Here is a 14,276-nt window from a genome sequence, read left to right on the forward strand (position 1 = left end):
AACTCACAGCAGTGTTGTATAAGTTTAGAATGCTACTCATTCATCTATGATGAGAAATCTCATTGCCATAAGTCTAGAACACTTGTATTGGCATGACTAGTGCATTCACTCCCTACAGACTCACATACAATGTCGGGGGACTTTGTTATCTGAAGGTTGCCTGGAGTGAGAACAAGGGGAGACTTGTTCCAAGGCTTTCTTCTGGGCCATTGTATATTAACATCTAAGTTTATTTTCATAGGATGGTGTACTTCCCCCTTTGTGTAAGTTCTTGGTGGGGAGGGGCTGCGAGGAGAGCTTCATGATTTTAAATTCCATTATATCTCCAATCTGGAACTCCTAACTGAACTTCTGATCCATATATCTGACTGCCTGCTTCTTTCTTCGACCTGGTGTCTAATAGACGTCTCAATTTGGCATGCCCAAGCTGAGAGCCTACATTCTCCTCCTCAGCACATCACCCCTTTAAATCAACTTCCTGCCGTCTTAACTGTCTCAGTTAATGGCAACTGAGGTATCATCCTCAGGCTCCACTTCTGGTCTTCAGTAAACCCTGTCAACTCTGGCTTCAGTAAACATCCAAAACTGGCCATATCTTTCTGCCCCACTATTACAACCCTGGTCTGAGTCACTATCATCTTCCACCTGGATTAATGTGGTGGCTTTATATCTGATCTCCTTGCTTCTGACCTTTCATCCCCTACAGTCTAATTTCAACACAGAGCCTAGAGTGATCCTTTTAACACATGTCATATCATGTAACTCCTGAGCTATGAAGGTATAGCTTGGATCTGTCTAAATACAGGAAAATGTAGGATCACAGTACTACATATACTCTTGAAATGAAAGTGAGTAACAGAGTTAACATGACCATGTACGTGATATATAACTGGGAGTTCTCTGAATTAATGTCTGTGCAGAATATGATGTTTCTTAAAGGGAAAGTAATAAAAATGTGCCAATTTGAAGCTTACATGTATTATTAAAACTCAACGGTAATAACAGCAGTTGGTTAGACTTTACACAAACAATTTTTTTAAGGGGGAATTGGTTAGGATTACTGGGACATGAAGTTATTAGAAAGCAGAGCAACTTTTAGTCTGTTTTTTGTTGTTTTAAAATTTTCCACAGACAGTGCACCCCTTTATTATCTGCATCCAGGGTAGACTACTCCCATTGCCAGCCTGCTGGCTTGGGCTTCATTCTGAATGTAACAGGGAATCATTAAAATTTTTGAGTAGGAAAGTGCATCACAGTTTAGGACTATAAATTGGTCATTTATAATATAAAATTGAGACTATAAATCTGATCTTTTAAATTTATTACTTGAAGGTAAGAGCTAGTTAATTTGTTTTTATTTTCTTTGTCTCATTTCTCCAACTAGATTGTCATGTCTTATAAGGCAGGGAGTGTGTTTCTGTTTCTTTGGTAGTCTCTATAATATCATATACTATCCTTTATATTCAGTAGATGCTCAATAAATGCTTAGGGACTTCTATGCAGATTCTGAATTATGGGTTCTGTGCTATACTGCAGGGTAGAAATGAACTTGAACCTGGGGGGAAAGGATCTCCTGGTTACCCAGAGGAGTGTCTCTCTCTCTCTTAGCCAGATCAGAGTGGAGTGAAACCTGCCTCTGCTATCATGTAGAGTTTACCACAAAATGGTTGTCTTGGAAATGTAGTAAGTCATTCTCACATCAAATTCAATATAGATTTAAAGGCTTTAATGTTTTTATATAAGTTAATTCTTGACAATTTGCTGTTCAAGTAGTGATAATAATATACAGATAATCAAATCACTGTTTTGCAAGCCACTTCTCATTTAAAACACCTGCATTGATTTTTTTCACTAGCTATTATTTCTGATTCACTCTTGAAAACTGTGATTTTTCCTTATGGTAAGTTTAGAAAATAAACAGGATTATTGAAATCAAAAGGCCAGCCCTGCCTTCTTCCTAGTTGTGTGACTTATGAACTTCGAGAATGTGCCTTAGTTTTTCCATATGTAAGATGGAGATAACCATTCCTATGTCGAAGAGCTATTGTGAAGATCGCTGTAAAGCTCTTAAAAGTATCTGGTATGTAATAAACACTATAAAAGTGCTTTTATTATTAATAGTAATATTACATGAATGGTTTTCTGGGTAGGCTCTGATTATTAGGTGGGTGCGTTTATGCCTATGCCTAACCCAGCCTTTTAAACTACTTTTGCTTTGTTGCATTCATTTACTGAACAACTTTCTACCACTACTGAGCTTGAAAAATCTTCATCCAGTGCTACTGAAAAGCATACACTGGCATTTTTTTAAAAATGGACTTAATTCTAGAGATATCTCCATTGCATTTTTAAGTCCCAAGTTAGCTAACCAAATAAATCAAAACTAATTAGAGCCTGATACTCACATTTAAGGCCACACCTGCAAGTTCTTACCCTATTCAGCTCAGTGTTGAAAATTTAGTGCTGAGAGGGGGCTTGTCACAAATGAACACAGGGCCCAAATGTTACCTTTTCACATACTCTTAACTCTGAGGGTAAAGATCTGATATACAATTTCTCTCTCTTTCCTCCCTCTTTCCTCTTTCCCCTCCTCCTCATACATATTTATTAGGAATTTACTATATCTATATCTCATACATTGTGTTAGGTTGAGGGGATATAGTAGTGAACATGTCATCCATAGTTTCTGTTCTGTCTCATGGGACAGTTTAGTAGAGATAACAGATGATAAACAGCAGTAACAACAAAGATACAGATATATGCATAATTACAAGTTGTATCTAACACTTTACCATATTTCCATTTTCCCACCAAAAGGACAAAAGTTGTTCTGGGGAAATTCATTTGGATATAATTTTTTACATTAAAAACATCCATATGGTGTCAAAACAAATAAAATACTTAATACTTAAAATACTTCAGAAAAAATTTTAACCAAGGAGGTGAAAGCTGTATACTAAAGACTATAAGACATTGATGAAATAAATTACAAATAAATAGAAAGATATTCCCTACTCATGGATTGGAAGAATTAATATTGTTAAAATGTCCATACTACCCAAAGCAATCTATAGATTCAATGCAATCCCTGTCAAAATTCCAACGGCATTTTCCACAGAACTAGAACAAACAGTCATAAAGCCTGTATGGAACCACAAAAGACCCCAAATAGCCAAAACAATCTTGAGAAAGAACAAAGCTGGAGGCATCATGTTGCCTGATTTCAAACTATATTACAAAGCTATAGTAATCAAAACAGTTATGGTATAGACATAAAAATAGACAGATAGATCAATGGAACAGAATAGAGCCCAGAAATAAAACCACATATATATGGTCAGTTCATTTATGACAAAGGAGCTAAGAATATACAATGGGGAAAGGAAAGTCTATTCAATAAATACTGTTGAGAGAACTGGAGAGCTACATGCAAAACAGTGAAACTGGACCATTATATTACACCATTCACAAAAACTAACTCAAAATGGATTAAAAACTAGAATGTGAGACCTGAAACTATAAAACTCCTAGAAGAAAACATGAGTGATAAGCTTCTTGACATAGGTCTTGGTGATGATTTTTTGGATTTGACACTAAAAGCAAAGGCAACAAAAGCGAAAATAAGTGGGACTACAACAAACTAAACGGCTTCTGCACAGTAAAGGGAACCATCAACAAAATGAAAAGGCATCCTATTGAATGGGAGAAAGTAGTTGCAAATCATATATTTGATAAGGGGTTAATATTGAAAACATAAAGAACTCATACAACCCAATAGCAAAAAAACCCAAACAATTAATTAAAAAGTAGGCAAAAGATCTGAAAAACCATCTTTCCAAAGAAGACATACAAATGGCCAACAAGTACATGAAAAGGTGTTCAACATCACTAATCATCACAGAATTGCAAATCAAAACCACAGTGATATATCACCTCACACTGGTTAGAATGGCTATTATCAAAAAGACAAGAAATGACAAGTGATGGTAAGGATATGGAGCAAAGGGAACCCTTGTGCACTGTTGCTGGGAATGTAAATTGGTACAGCCACTATGAAAAACAGTATGAAAGTTATCCCCAAAATTAAAAATGATCTTATGATCAAGCAGTTCCACTTCTGGGTATTTATCTGAATAAAATAAAAACATTAACTCAAAAAATATATTCATTCTGTGTTCATTGCAGTACTGTTTACAATAGCCAAGACATAGATGCAACCTAAGTGCCCACCTACAGATGAATGGATGAAGAAAATGTGGCATATATACATACACATACTGGGATATTATTCAGCCACAAAAAGAAGGAAGTCTTGTCATTTTTGGCAGCAGGGATGGACCTTGAGGGCATTATGCTAAGTGAAATGTCAGACCAAAGAAGACAAATAACGTATGATTTCACTTATATGTGGAATCTAAAACAAAAACAAAACTGAACTCATAAGATACAAAGAACAGATTGGTGGTTGCCAGAAGCAGGGGTTTGGTGGGGTAGGTGAAATGGGTAAAGGGATCAAAAGGTACAGACTTCTAGTTATAAAATAAGTAAGTCCTGGGGATGTAATGTACAGCCTGGTAGCTATAGTTAATAATATTGTGTTGTATATTTGAATGATGCTTAGTAAATCTTAAAAGTTCTCATCACAAGAGAAAAAAAATTGTAACTGTGTGGTGATGGGTGTTATTTATATTTATCGTGGTGATCATTTTGCAATATGTACAGAATCGAATCATTATATTGTGTACCTGAAATGAATGTAATGTTACATATCAACCATATATTGATTTTAAAAAGAAAAAAGAAAGAAATCCTTCCAAACAAAGTTTTCTTCAAATTCTGTTCTTGAAGATGTATGCAAAATTGATTTCACTTCCATTTCTACTTAATACTATGTATTGTATTTCATAGTACATAATAATGTAGGCCAGTTTTGTGTTTTGCAATAATATTTGCATTTCCTTCCTAAGTGGAATAGAAATATGAACTTATTTTTAAGTATTGATTATTACATAGGATGCAAAATATTTAAACTAAGAGAGCATATTCAGGAACAAAGGGGCTTATGTAAAAAATAACTGCTGAGCCAGAATCAGTCTGATTAGTTGTTTAAAAGGTACAAGAACTCTTTCAAATATCAGTTTCCCTCATTTATAAAATAAAAGAGCTGGGTTAGATGTTCTCAAAGGCCCTTTGAGGTTTAAACTGCTACAAATCATGAGAGACTATTTTTACATTAAAACTTAATGTACAATTAATGGTTCCCTAGTGGGTTGAAACAGTTTTTATGTTAGTGAAAAGGTACTGATTCAAAGGATCTCACATTATTCTAGTTCACTTCTTTTTGTCATTATAATATCAGTATAAGATCATTTCCAATCTCATGAGAACATTTCTCATGGTTAGACAAAGTTTTTGTTTTTGTTTTTTTTCTTATATGTGGCAACATGAGAGGCCAGAAACCTCGCTTATGGTGATCTGTGGCTTGCAGGGATCTACTTTTACTTACATGTAGGTAATATCTGTATTTTCTAACAAAGTGAGTTGTATCTGTTTTCAATTCAATTTTTTTCTGTAAGTGGATAAAAAAAGTATCATGAGTATCTTTCCCAACAAGTAGTATCGTGATACGTGGTAATCCCTTTGTGAAAGCCTCATAAATGTTGATGAATTGGAAACAGTATTAAGAATAAACCAAAAGCCTGCTTATATTTCGTACCATTTAAACACAATTGTCTTATGAAAATGCAACTAAATAGTTTTCCATTTTCATAAGAATGCCTAGAACTTAGTGCTTTCCATCCATAACTAACAGACAACAGGATAGATTTCCAGTGATATATCATAACCTTTATACATTGGGTTTGAAGGAGAGGTATATTTGAGGAGTCACCCAGAATACACTATACATTTAAGTAAAGGTGTATAAAAAATCAATTTCACTTTTTTTTCTACTTAACACTACTGCATTTCATTGTTGAACTTGAGATTCTATACTATCCTTGTTTTCTAATTCTTTTCTTCCCTTTCACTGAGAATTATTTATGGCCACATTTTGTGCCTTGTCCTTAAAACAAATGTTCTATTTATCTGATTTCTCTTGTCCTTTGCCTAGTTTAGTCTCTAAATCAGACATTATCCACAAAGTTATTTATCCCCAGTCGAATTTATCAAGTGCTTTCTCAGTCAATAAGTCAGTTCTTTGCATTTCCTTGAGTTCTGCAGCCATATTCTATGTTTAAGACATAAGAATGTCAACACTCTGATTATTAAAACATGAATTCTATTTAAGGTCAAATATTAGTGATAATCAGTCTGGTTTCTATAGCCATATGGATAGATTTGATAAGCAGAATGATTCATACATTTCTGTTCAAGCATGATAGATCACTCAGAACCCATTTTTCAAAATATGTCATCTGCTTCTTTAGACAATTATCTTGATACATGCTTTATTTCATACATAAAATTCCAGGTGCTTTATAAGGTTATACTATGAGGAAATATATCATTTGATTTATGGAGTAATTAACGGTAATAGATTTGTTTTTTGTGCTCAGTTAGTTGATGATACCACTACAGGTGTTTCTTTGTAAAATACCACATTCAATGTATTACTCCTCTGCATAAAGTCCTTCGGAATTTTTCATTTGGGTCTTTAGGATAAAATCCGATTATCATAGCTTGACTTTGTGACCATACATAGAGTGCCCCTGACACAACCTTCCAACCTCATCTTCCGCTTCTCCATTTTCTGAGCACTTAACTGTAGCCAGTTGGATGCACTCATGTCCTTAACATATATGAGTACTACTGTCTCTCTGTGTTTCTTCAGAACTTCTATTCTACCTGGAATGACTTTGTGTCTCTTTTTCATTTACAGAAATCTTATCTGACTTTCATGGGTAAGTGTTTTCACTTTGCCCATGAAGTCATTCAGTTAGGGGAAGAGAAGGGAATTTAGTTGGAGATGGAGGAAAACATCTGAATATCCACTATGTGGCAAGTACGGTGATGGGCACCTTACATACATTATTTCAACAAGGGCTCCCTGTTTCATGAATTCCCATAACAGTCTTTTATTTAAGAAGACATCGTCATTATCATCATTATGACCAACTTCAGGGACATTAGTACATATCCCACCTTTATTATGTGTAGAGCAGGTCGCTTGGTTCAGGGTATACAATGATAAAAGAGCTGTGGTTCTTGACCTTGGAGGAAAGGTAAGAAGATTTATTAAAAACGAATAATGCAGACTACAAAATAATGCAAAAAGATACTAGTTCAGAGAAGAAGTGCGATTACTAAATATTGACTAAAAATATGTTCATCAACACTCAGTACTTGGAAGAGTACTTTGAACAATAAGCCTTTATTTAATGAATGAACATAATTGCCTTACACTGTTAATTTTATGATAATATGTCTTAGCCACTTTCCTCATCCTTGAGGACAGAAAAAGAAAATGGGGGGATCCTTTTTACAGAGAATTAAGTTATTGCACAATACTTGTTTGATTCATTGATTTGTGGCTACTACTATTGAAATTTCAAATATGTTTTTGTTTATTTTGAGTAGCTTGGCTGTACCTTAATATCCAGCACTGATTAGTGGTTTATGCATAATTACAAGGGAAATTGTTATGACGGGATATAGTCTTAAAGGATATGTGAACCAGAGAAAGATCTGAGATGGATTAAAGCTTAGTATGATTTAGAAGTAATTCTAGTAAGTTTAACTAAGCAGTACCTGTCCAGTCATGACCTGTTTGTTTAATGAGGAATTGTGTTTGCTGTTGCAGAACATTTCTGTGGACTGGAAGATTTACTTGTTCACAGTGAGTCATTAATACCCTATTATAATCCAGTTTCTTAATATTTTCCCAAAGCCTAGTTTTCAAGGACACACCACTTAAATTGGTGGTGAAATATTTTTCCATTTAAAAAAAATACAGTGGTTACTTTTCCCATTATTTTTTACTTATTTATTTTATCATAAAAATGAATATTTTGCTGGCATGGCAATTATTTTTCAATAATTAATATACTACAATATATATTATAATATACAATATATAATTATAGTATACTCTATTACAATAATTCAGTACCCAATATAGTGAATTGGATTTGATAATTTGCTAATTATCTTTTATAAATTGGACCTTGAAAGAAGTCCAGAAAGAAAGAATGGAGGGAAAAAGAATCTCAGTATCGCCATTACCATGTTTTTTTATAGGTTCTTTTCATTTCTCTTGAGAAATAGAACTGTCTGTAATACCTCTGCATGTAATATCTCTGCGCAACTGGTTTTTGGACACTGTAATCTCATTTTGAATATATTATTCCAAGATATAAAAATTGAAATTTGTGCATGAGTTAAACTAGCATTTTATTCTGAACCTACTGTAATAAGTGGATGTAGGGAAAGTTTGTCTTTTTTTTTTCTTTTTTTTAATACAGCAGTGTGTACATGTCAGTCCCAAACTCCCAATCTATCCCTCCCCCACCCCCTTCCCCCCTGGTAACCACAAGTTCATTCTCTAAGTCTGTGAGTCTGTTTCTGTTTTGTAAATAAGTTAATTTGTATCATTTTAAAAACAATTTTTAAACAAAATTCACATTTTATTTAGGTTGAAATAAACTATACAAAATTTATTTTCTTCAGCAAAAATAACAGCAGTATTTTCTGTATTATTCCTAGATAAACCACAAAACACTTATTTTTGTAGGTTTTCTAGGTTTTGCTTGTAAATCAAGATGAGGCAGTAGATACAGTCACGGAAAAAGAAGAAAACAGACAAATCACCTGTCAGTATCCATGCTCTCTGATCCTGTCTTGAGCATGAAACAAGTGTGCAACATATACCTGCCAAAAAGATTATGAAGATGTAGGCTCAATAAAGGAATGCAAACAGCAACAAACAGATGTGGAACAACAATGGCAGCCTCTTCCATTCAAACTTTAACTATAACTTGTTTCTTTAACTTCATTTGATAAAGACAAAATCTACACTGAAATCCTTGTTTGGCAAGCTCACACATTTCTCTTACAGTCTGATAATTTTCTTAACTGTTCCTTACAGATTTTTAACAGCATACTTAAAACTCCTACTTTTCAAAGGTCAGTCATGAGCTTCCTTGTAACGTTTTATAAAATGTATTCCTTCCTCCCATACCTCCTTAAAATTTATTTCTTAAAAGTTGATAATCTGCCTGTATCATTTTTTTAGATTCCGCATATAAGCAATATCATATGATATTTGTCTTTCTCTGTCTGACTTCCTTCACTTAGTATGATAATCTCCATGTCTATCCATGTTGCTGCAAATGGCATTATTTCATTCTTTTTTATGGCTGAGTAGTATTCCATTGTATATATACCACATCTGAGTAGTATTCCATTGTATATATATCTCCATAGTGTTCTCCATAGTGGCTCTACCAATTTACATTCCCACCAACAGTGTAGGACAGTTCCCTTGCTCCACACCCTCTGCAGCATTAATTGTAGGTTTTTTGATGATGGCCATTCTGACTGGTGTGAGGTGATATCTTATTGTAGTTTAGATTTGCATTTCTTTAATAATTAGCAATGTTGAGCATGTTTTCATGTGCCTCTTGGCCATCTGTATGTCTTCTTTGGAGAAATGTCTATTTAGGTCTTCTGCCCATTTTTCCATTGGGTTGTTTGTTTTTTTGATATTGAGCTGCATGAGCTGTTTGTAAATTTTGGAGAATAATCCCTTGTTGGTCTTATGATGTGCGAATATTTTCTCCCATTCTGAGGATTTGTTTTCACTGTGATGGAAATAAACCTCACACCAGTACAGAAAGTGATGGAGTCCTGTAATTAAGCAAAGTCAACTACTGCACCAGGAATTCGAGGTAGTATAAAGCTGTAAATGTTTTGATATTACTCACGCTTCTTTTTTTCTCTTATAGGTGTTAAAATGGGTAGAGGAAGCAGTGCAGGCTTCCAAAGTTCACCTCTTATCAACAGATCATTTGGAACAGGCTGTAAACACTTGGAAAATTCCTTTTGATCCCAGTCTAAAAGAGGTTACTGTGTCTCTGAGTGGCCCTTCTCCAGTGATTGAAGTTCGCAATCCTTTAGGTGAGATATATGGGACATTCATATAATAAAATAGAAAAACCATGAAAGGTAAAAGATTTTTTTGTACACTTACTTGTTCAAATTAATGCTAACTTTATGAATAAATTCAATAAATTCAAAAGTGATTAGGGAAGATGTTTAAAAATTAAAACTGAATGTTTTTAGTCATAAGTATTGTTGACTTAACATGAGATTCAAAAAGTTAAAACTCCTAATAATTTAAACAGATCACATGTACTAACTTAATTGTAGGTAAAGTATCCAAAAGAAAAAATATTTTAATTGAACCTGAAATCATGTTTTCCTCATCTTTATGTGGGGAAATACTTCACAATAACTTATTCTGTACAGTTCAGTATTTTATGTTATTTTTAAGTGAATCACATGGAAAAACTCCTCTTAAAACCACTGATTAATTTTTTTACTGTATCATTTTCTTGATAAATTTTAATTTTATAGGAGACAGTCATTAAAAAACAAATTCATGTTCTCATTAGAATGATGTTTTAATTTACTTTGCTTCCTCAATAATTGTATAGTATAACCCTAAGTTTTGGCTTGATTCCATTGCCGATTGAATATTACAATAAGACTTAATGTTGAATAGTAATCTAATAAAAACAGAAACCTCATTTTTCTTAATATTTGCATTTAGAAACTTTTTTTAAACCTATTGATGTTTGCAAAATATTTTTATTCCCATTGTAGCTTTAATATGTGCTACATTTTTTTTACCTATTTGTGAATATTTATAAATGGGGAGGGAGTAACTACCTTTCTTACTTATTTGAGTCTTAGAAAATAACTAATACCTTAAAGAAAATAGCGTACGAAATTGTCCTCAAAGGTTTCATCCACACTAACAATCAAATTGAAATTTACAAGGAAGCAAAATCTGTTTTTCAAGACTTCTGCAGGTTTGGTCTTAAAAATGGATTTGTCTTTAGAAATGGATTTGTCTTTTTAGGGAGCATTCTTCTAATACCATCCATGCTACCTATCCAGGAAAGATTTGTGTTTTTCATTATCTGGATACTTAAAAGTACCTGTAATCATTGCATTAAGTTTCTGCTACTTTAAAAAGTCATTGATACTGATATTTTAAAAGTCATTTACAGTGATTGTAAAGCTTTTGATGCAAACATAGAATTCTTATAATTAATTTGTTTATATAACTGCAGAAGTAGTCCATAGGAGAGCCAAGAGAGAAGTGAATAAGTAAACTATGGCTTAATTCCAAATTTGCTTTTCTTCCTAAGTTCCACCTATCATGCTACTTTATTACACTGCCTCCTTTAACTATTCCTGTGACAAGTAAAAGCCTTCAAGCTGTGCTTTGTGGAAAACTGAAGTTTTATACTTTATGCAAAGATATGCCCAGGGCTCTTATGTTAGTAATACCTTGAGTGATCTTCAAAAAGACATTTATTCTGTTTTACTGTTTTTGCCATCTATTAAGTGTAAATGTCTCTGGGGACTGCACATAACTTCTTGGTAGCCATAATAGTTACCTAGGCTGGCTTTGGAAATATGATTACAGCCTGTCATTTGTTACTCTCTTTATACGATCAAATCAGCATAGCAAATAGGAATCTGTTACTTCAATTCCAATGTCCAGAAATGCTAAAGTTGAGTATATTTTAGATATAAATAAAATAATGTTTTGAGCTAGAGGCACAAATGTCCATCAGGTAATTTGTACTGGAAATGTATACAGCTAATATACATAGATGAAAGAAAGATTATGACTGTTACCATTATGTCTGTCTTTCAGGGAAGCTGATAAAAAAGGGATTTGGCCTGAATGAGCTATTAAATATTCATAACTCTGCCAAGGTGGTGAATGTTAAAGAGCCAGAGGCTGGAATATGGACAGTGAAGGTATTTTATAGTCTATTTGTTATTTTATTTTGGTGTTGGCATGTTTTATAGAGTGTATACAATAGTTTATTTATATCTTCTCTAGCAATCATAGAGAACGCTTTTACTAAAAAGCAATAAACATGGTGCGTTTGTAGGAGATGTCTTGATCACATCAATTGATAGTGTTAAGTTTTGATGACCACGAAAGGTATCAATACCACTATAAATAGACTTAAAATTCTTGGATAGTTTTCCTATCATCAAATCTGCAGATTGATTGTGTTAGCCACTGTCTGCTTCCAAAACAATCAGAGATGGAGCCAGTAGAGAATGATGGTTGGGGCATAGGCCCCAGTATGGAACTGCCCTGGGTTTGAATCTCAACACCGCCACTTAAAAGCTGCATTACGTCAGAACTATAACTTCTCTGTGCCTTGCTTTCCACCTCTGTAATGTTAGGATGGCAATAATAGTCCTTTCCTTCATAGAATTGTGCTGAGAATAAAATTAAGATGGTACAAATGAAGTATTTCGCATAGTTCCTGCTACAAAATAAGCTCTCGAGCACTGCTGGTTATTGGTATTTGGTGGATGTACATTCATTGTGTACTTTAACACACTATGGTATTTGTATCCTAGAATTACATTAAGTAGTATATATTCACTCTAAGAAAGCACTGTATTTTGGCAGTATGGAGGAAAGAACATACCCTCAAAATTCAGGATGCCGTAAATCTGAGATCTAGTTCTGTTGCACATTATATGTGGGACCCACTCTAGTACACGGTCTGAGTGGCTTGCCCATATTTCTCAAAGTTTTCAGTGTTCTCTGGCCTATTTCCAACTCAGGTACCCGTATTTCTGTGTCTGAGAGGCTTTTTTTTCTTAACCTGAACAGGAGAAGGCTGTTCTTCTGGAGGATGAAGCCCCTCAAAAGCAGCTTTCAGCCCCTGCAGGAATAAGCTCCAGTTGTCTATAGTGAGAGCAAGCTTAAAAGCACACCCTTTATGGGCTGCATTCTTTTTCCTGTGTTACCTTCTCTTTGCTTATTAGCATCCGTCATACCTCCCAAATGAACAACTTACTCTAGTATCCTCTGGGACAATTCAAATGAAGGGTATACCCCTTACATCATTTACTCTTTCATTGTCTCAGCTCCCCTACCTAAAAAAATGGGATCAGTGGGTTCATAGTTCAAATTATTTAGCTTCTGTGAAAGTATGCAGAGGTGTTACATTGTAGAGATTCGAGGTGCCATTTTTGCATGCCAGTTTATTTTTTTAAGGAATACTTACATTAACTTTACCAATTTAAAGAATGAAAGTTTTCATTGTAACTCCATTTAAATCCTAGAATATCCATTTTTTATTCTCAGAACTCTCAGCCTTATAAGGAAAATAGAAACTGGAATGTGGATTTTTAAACATGGATGATATGGGATAAGGGTGTAAGTAAAAAGGCAATGTAAAATAAAATTAGTAATTTTTTATTGAATAGATCAGAAATGGTCCCATCTGCCTGTTTTAGTCACCCAGTTCCTTGCACAAAGTAGTTGCTCAATATTTATTGAGTGCATTAGATTGTCAACAATGAAGTGTTTTGCTGTTATATTTTAAATAAATGTGGCCAAATTTGATGTTATGGTTATTTTGACCAACTTGCCCAAAATATGGCTAGATTGAGTCTGACTTTCTCTGACCACAGTAAGAAGGAGTATAAGAAGTTCTGAGTCTCTTTACCCCTCAAACACTTTAATTTAAGCATGACCTAAGCCAGCAGTGTCCTAAGCTAGCAAGTTCACAAAGGTAATTCATTCTTGCTCTCTGAATAGTGACATTAAGTTGTTTATCATTGATTTTGAAATATGTACAAGTGATGCCACTCTTCCATATTATTAGCAACTTACTGTGAAGCATTTGAATCCATTTTGCAGGTGATTTGGATTGCTAGCAGTGGTATTTCCTCTAGTAAAACTCTTGCCTAGAAGAGGGATATTTTACATGTCTGATGTTTTTCCTTGTGCCTAACACACCTATTCATTCAGTCATCCATTCAGTAAACATTTACTGAGTGTCTGCTTTTGGCCATGTTCCATGATACTTAATGGACACTGAGTACATCTTAACTGATAATTAGAACAGAGAAGCACTGAGGATTAGTCTGTGAGTGAGGAGAGAGACGGTAAGATGGTGGGAACACTGTAGACAAGTTTCTAAGCTCGGTCTCCTATAATTACGAAAACAATAAACAGACACAGTATCTATGATCATATTACCTTAAATTTATATCTAGTCATC

At 34.1% G+C, this 14,276-nt stretch overlaps 1 protein-coding gene across 1 annotated transcript in view; it reads left to right on the plus strand.

Annotated features, from left to right (window-relative positions):
• HMCN1 (hemicentin 1) overlaps positions 1 to 14,276 on the plus strand; it is a 517,679-nt gene that overhangs the window by 185,266 nt on the left and 318,137 nt on the right. Inside the window, exons 5-6 of the mRNA XM_059076723.2 lie at positions 9,945 to 10,116; positions 11,891 to 11,997. Coding sequence (XP_058932706.1) covers positions 9,945 to 10,116; positions 11,891 to 11,997 — 279 coding nt within the window. The remainder of the gene's footprint in view (positions 1 to 9,944; positions 10,117 to 11,890; positions 11,998 to 14,276) is intronic.

The sequence above is a fragment of the Kogia breviceps genome, chromosome 1 (assembly GCF_026419965.1).
Source record: "Kogia breviceps isolate mKogBre1 chromosome 1, mKogBre1 haplotype 1, whole genome shotgun sequence".
Lineage (NCBI taxonomy): Eukaryota > Metazoa > Chordata > Mammalia > Artiodactyla > Physeteridae > Kogia > Kogia breviceps.